This window comes from Phaethon lepturus, unplaced genomic scaffold (assembly GCF_000687285.1).
Source record: "Phaethon lepturus isolate BGI_N335 unplaced genomic scaffold, ASM68728v1 scaffold1707, whole genome shotgun sequence".
Lineage (NCBI taxonomy): Eukaryota > Metazoa > Chordata > Aves > Phaethontiformes > Phaethontidae > Phaethon > Phaethon lepturus.
This window is the reverse complement of record NW_010549577.1, coordinates 70484-76483: the sequence shown is the minus strand read 5'-3', so window position 1 is coordinate 76483 and position 6000 is coordinate 70484. Positions and strand designations below refer to the sequence as shown.

Genomic DNA, 6000 nt, shown 5'->3' with positions numbered 1-6000 from the left:
TAGTAGTGCATTTTTCATAGAAAAATGTAGTCTTGGTGCCCACTAACTGTCATTATTTTATAAGGGCTGAACACTCTAGCTGGCCTTCATACCCTTCAAAATGCTTTTAGAGCAAAAGTCATGTGATAGATTCCTCCCCTTCCAAGGAAGAGATTATCCCCCTGCATGTAGAGTTTGGAAATAAAAAACACTTCCTGAGATGCTCTGGTATTCAACAGCACAGTTCATGTGAGGTGTAACTTACAGGGCCTAGGAACAAGAGCGCTCAAGAACAGCAGTCCTTGGAGGTAGGGAGAATAGGTATGAGAAGGATAATGATTGCAGTCAGTCTCCAGGTGTCTTCAGGTATGTGTATGTGGGAGAAGTGGCTTCTTGTTGCTTATATGATGTTGTGGCAGCAAACTGATGACGAGAGCAATCTTCCTTTTCAGGGGGCAGTCTCATGCTTTTCCTTGTTCTCTTCTCGTAGAGCCTGTTTTCCCAAAGTTCTACTGTCTACCATGATGTAACTTCTCAACTTCTTTAGTAGGAACACCTGCCTGCTTGTGCAAAGCAAACAGGCTGCCATGACGTAGTGTTTCTTCTGCTCAGCTCCAGGATTACCAAGTAGGAAGATAATTTCCTGACTTGCTTCTTTAACTTCAAACTCAGTGCAGCAGCTTCCTCCAGATCAAAATCTGAGCAGATGAAAATTGTTTTCCAGGTTGCCCTTTTTGCCCCTTGTTACTAGCCTGACAAGTATTAGTTTTAGAGTTGCCCTGTACTTGTCAAAGTTGGACAAAATGAAAAGTTAAACAAACAGGTCCACATGTACGTACAATTTACAGAGATAAATCAAGTCCTGTCATTTGTAAAGCAGGGAATCTGCACCGTTTCAGGTATTTCAGCCGATAATGGTAGCTACTGTATGGATAGGAGTATGCTGGTAGTGACTGGTGTGCTGTGTGTTACCCACACCACATGCTTCTGCAAGAATCCCAGAGATCACTGGATCTGAGTGAGCAAGTGGCATGCTGTATGTTTTCCAGGGGACAATGAAACCTACCTGTTTCATTTGCAAATGCCTGAAGAAATATGGAAATAATAGTTTTATTTGCAAGCACTTGATAGCCATTTGCAGCCAAGAGAGCAAGAGTACTTCCCCCCTCTGCCCCCTCTTTAAGTGGTGTTGGAGGTTTCTTTTCAGTATCTTGTGCCAGCCAGCTGTTAGGTCTCCTTTCTGTGAGATCTCTTTATAATAAAGATCAACTGAAGCAGTAGATCCTGGTCTAAACAAAAGTGGCAGGATTACAGTAGATTAGAAGGACCTTTAGCTCTTTAACAGGTTTCAAGTGTACTTGGGCAAAAAGAGTAGAGAGTAGCCAAAGTGGGGTTTTTTTCAAAGGGAAGGGCTATGCTGTGAACTGTCAGCTGGACTTCAGTTTTATTCTTTCTTCATAAGCTTCAGCTTTCACAAACCCGCTTTGTTTACTGAGTCATAGTAGGTGCAGTTGATCAGATTACAGCCATAAAACTGACTTGACAGGAGAGTGGACAGCTCTGGTTTTGCATAAAGTATTTCCCAGTTTAATATTTTTTTTTTTAACGTACCAGCAGACTTAGAGACATAGTGAAATCTGTAGGCCTGTCCTGACTTTTCCCTAGGAAATACATCAAACAACTATATAAGTGGTGCTTTTATTACACAACTTGGCCAACAATCTCTTTGGTTTATCTTTCACTTAACTGAAGACATTTTACTTCAGGATTCAGACTTCCATAAGCCCACCTTCGAGATGTTTGTTTTACGAACTTGCATACAATGGCAGTAATTGGTAATGCACCCAGTAGTTGGTTGGCACTCTGCTAGGTAAACCTGTATGTGAGGAACCTCTTGACCAGACCAAGTGTTACCAACTTCAGAAGTTTTAGAGTCTCAAGTCTCGGCACTATGGTTGCTTTTACTAGCGTAATCTGAAAGGCATGCTGAGCAAGTAAAGCAGGTAATGTAACTGTTAGCGTGAAAGTTTGAGGAAAGATGCATTTGCTTATTTGCTGCTGTTCTAGAGATCCTTGGAGGGTGATAGCTTTCTGTTCAGCCACAAGATTTAGAGCAGAAATCAGATCTATTCTTTATTTAGCTTGAAGGGGAGGTGCTTCTTGTTCCTTTCCTCTTTTGCTGAGGAAAACCTTGGCACATCAATTTTTTTCTGAGCTTTTGTGTATTAGTTCTCTCCTGCCTTTCCCTTTCAAAGAAAAGGCAGTGCAGGTGGTGCTGATCAATGCCTTACGCATAGTCAGATTTTCTAGCAGTTCTGTGTGCAGTTCTGTAGCCCCCTGAGGATCCATCCCTCCAGAGTACTGAAATTGCTGAATCCTGAATTTTGTCTAAATCACAGTGCGTTACTTTGTAACATGTGGATGTAAGATTGTTGAGACTTTAAAATCTCAACTTCGTTGGCGTGTTGATGCAGGATGAAAGTTGCAGCCGATATTTACAGTTTTTGCTCAAATGTGTTATTGCATAGGACAATGTAAGGGATCTCACTATCTTCCCAGGAACAAGTTAATGCTTCTAGAAATAAGCTGTCTGGTGTGGTAGTTGTGTGGTGTTGTGGGTTGTTTGAGGTTTTTTCCTTCGGTAGTTTGTGTTCAGTACAAGAAAGGGTTTGGTGGGGGCTTTTTCCAGCTGCTGTGGCATGGAATGTCTGTACTGTGGTTTTTAATGCAACTTCACTGAATGGTTAATTACATGATAACAGAAGAGTTCGGTAGACTCCTTTCTGAAAAACATGCTCAACAGTGACTGAAAGGTAAAATGTTAATGAATTCCATGTAAAAGACAATTAAGACCTCATTGTATTGCTACATAAATGCTCAAAGGGCCCACTGTCATAATGCCTACATGCTGTTCTTGTTGTCTTAATCTGGAAAAGGATATAGTAGACCTGGAGAAGATCCTGGGAAAAAACATGTGAGGAAGATGCAGAATAAACTGTGCCTGCCCACCAGGGAAGAGAGTTGATTCAAAGAAAAATCTGTAAGATCAGGAGTGAGGCTGAAAAATTGGATAAGCAGCATTTGCTCGTGTCTTGCAGTATGAACATTAGATAGCATTTGATGGAGTATATTGAAGAGTACAAAAGTACAGAGAGTTTTTTTAAAAATATATCAGGTCTGTCAGTGATTATTAACAATGATGGTTCGATTGCAGCCTCTTATTTAGGGAGACTTACTCTTCCAAAGCAGGGAGCTAGGTGGAAGTTCCAGTGTTTGCTCTGGTTTTTATGTTGTTCCCTGAAGCATCCCTTGCTTGCCATTTAGGGAGCAGCATACAGGATGCATGGGTTTTTCATCTAACCCAGTGCGGTACTTATTTTATGATGTGTGGCCTTCACTGCTAATTTTTGTGCAAATAAAGACAATCCTAGCACATGGTTGTATGCATTGTCAGTTAACTTGCAGGACTTTGGTTGTTGATAGAGCACAGTCATTTAGCTAGATTTATTACGTATACATTTTATGGAGAGGAATTCACTAGGAGTTTAGGATAACTTGAGATATTTCAGTGTAGTAGGGAGACAGTGCTGCAGTTATACAGAGAGTTACTTGTACTGGCAGGAGGATCTTGAGAACTGGAAGTAAATTTTTAAGCTCAATAGCTGTCATCACATTTGCAAACTTCTGTCCGCTTTACAGATCAAGGTACTGACAAACATGAAGGAGCTGGTACTTCTGGGATTACTGATCAGGAAAAGGAATTGTCGAGCAGTGCATTACAAGCTTTTCTGGTAAGACAGAGCAAACTCTGAGACTTGTAATTTACAACATAACTGATAAATGGGTGTATATAATTATTTTTTGCCATTTTCTTAACACAGTTGCGAATGTATTAACAGGATATTATATCAAAAGTAGCACTATTTGTGTTATAAAGCCAGCACATGCATTTTCTGTCTGCTATGATGTGAGAAGACTGAAGGGGATACTTCAATGAAATGTACAAGAGCATGTTTAACCTTGATTCTCAAAACTTAGCTTTAAAAGCTGGGTAATGAGTTAATTAGAAGAAGGCGGCTGCTATTCTGTATCAGCATTGGAAATGCATGATCTCTCTGAAGAATTAATTGCTTCAAGCTAAAAGCGTTGCATTAGAGGGTTTAAAGGAGCCACATGTATTTTAAAAAACAGCAACCAAACAAACTTTAATTTTCTTTAGCATCTTGCTATCTTCTTTCACAAAAAGCATTGTATACTGTTCTGTCACTTTACATTAAAACATATTCTTCAACACATAACACCTATAGGCAGTATTTACTACCTGTTTTGTGTTTCTTGGAAGATTGGGTTTTTTTGTTTTAAAATTCAGGTACCAGGTCTTTCCGTTTACTGCTTTTTGTATTGTCTCCTAATTTTATTTAGTGTAGCAAGCGACAGAAAGTATAATCCCTTTTTCTTCCAATTGTATCTCTATCTCCACAATGCCTTGCATAATTCACTTTTGGATGTGTTAAATAGGTTGGGGGAAGAATTTAAATACTGTCTTTTGAGATTCCTCCTTGTATGTTTCAGTCATTACTTATATTTTTGTCTGGAATGTTGTTAGATGAAGTGCCTGTAGTTGGTCCTTAAACTGACTATGGCTGATGTTGTTCACTGATGTCGCCTTGAGTGCTTTTTAGCGCAGTTACTCTTTTTCAATAACTTTTTGCTGATTGGCACTTGAACCTGAGAACTGAAGGCATGTGAAAGGGTCGTCTGTTTTCCACCTTGCCCACAGATCTGCATGCCTAAAGTACTTTTGATCTGTTGATCAGTCTTTGTCTTTAGTTTTGTATTAGTTCAGTGTATCTTGTTTATCTCATGATTTTTTTTTTCTTGCTTTGAGAACTTCCTAAGTTCATGGAGTTGTGAGGTGGTGACAGATGTGAGCAGAATTAATCTGGTACCTTGTTTGCCAATTTTGCTTGCTATTGTGCTGCTCAAAATAGCTTTGTGGACTGCCTTGCATGCTGCTTTATCATACTGTGCTTCCAATTTCAGTCTTGATAGAATGACTATAAAATTGTATATTACAGTCTAGATCCCATCGAGTAGAGTAAAGGACTTCTAGCTGAGGAAAAACATCACAAAAAAAAAAAAAGCTGAGCATTTAAGGGTTCAAGGTTTTTAGTCCAGCCGTGGTTAGAAGCCTTGTTGCTGTGATCTGAAAGCTACTCCTGTTGAAGAGAAGCTCTGAGTGTGAACACAGGAAGAAAATCATTGGGAGATGAACTGTCTTGATAAAAGAGCACGCCAGCAGTTGAGTTGCAAGTCCCTACGTTTATGCACATGATCACTAGGCAACCCATGCTGTTGGTACTTAGAGTTGTGGAAATACTGTGTGTCAACGTCCTGCTACATCTCAGTGTAAATTGTATAACTGCTTTTATAGGAGACTGAAGGAACCGGGGTGGTTCTGTTGAGAGTAGCCGCAGAATGGCAACTTTCTTGGGAAGAGCAAAAAGACCGCAGAGCCTTTCTCTGTTGTAATTCTTCCCTTAATAGAGGAAGTTAGGCAGGAGCCCCGGAGAAGCTCCATGGAAGAGCATTTAAAAAGAAGGAGGAATTGGAGTGTGGTTGTGGTACTCAAGAGCATATCTTTTGATTGTGAAGCATTGACAGAGGTGGAAACAAATCTGCTTATCTGTCTGACCAGATTGGAAGTAACTCTGATACGGAAGAGGTGAAGCTACAGGAAGAGAGTGAGAGTGAACAGTAGAGAGTGAAGGATCGTTTAGTCTTAACATAGTTGAAAGAGTCTGGAGTTCTCTTGCATTCCTTGATGACACTAAATTCCTCCTGCGCAAACACAGAAAAGACTAAAACTGAAAGCAGAAGTCCTTGCCTATTCCTGACGTCAAAGGGATTTCTTGATTAAATTACACCTCAGAGGAGCACCGTGCTTGGGTCCCGGTTTCTGCTTAGGCATGCCTAGATGATCGAATATTTCATTCAACAGCTAAAACTTGTGAAAATATT

At 40.1% G+C, this 6000-nt stretch overlaps 1 protein-coding gene across 1 annotated transcript in view; it reads left to right on the top strand.

The window, feature by feature from the left end:
* Positions 1 to 3678: 3678 nt before the first annotated feature.
* CNOT10 (CCR4-NOT transcription complex, subunit 10) overlaps positions 3679 to 6000 on the top strand; it is a gene marked incomplete at its 5' end in the record, with an annotated part of 31382 nt that continues 29060 nt past the window's right edge. Inside the window, one exon of the mRNA XM_010290286.1 lies at positions 3679 to 3770. Within this exon, the coding sequence (XP_010288588.1) occupies positions 3679 to 3770 (92 nt within the window). The remainder of the gene's footprint in view (positions 3771 to 6000) is intronic.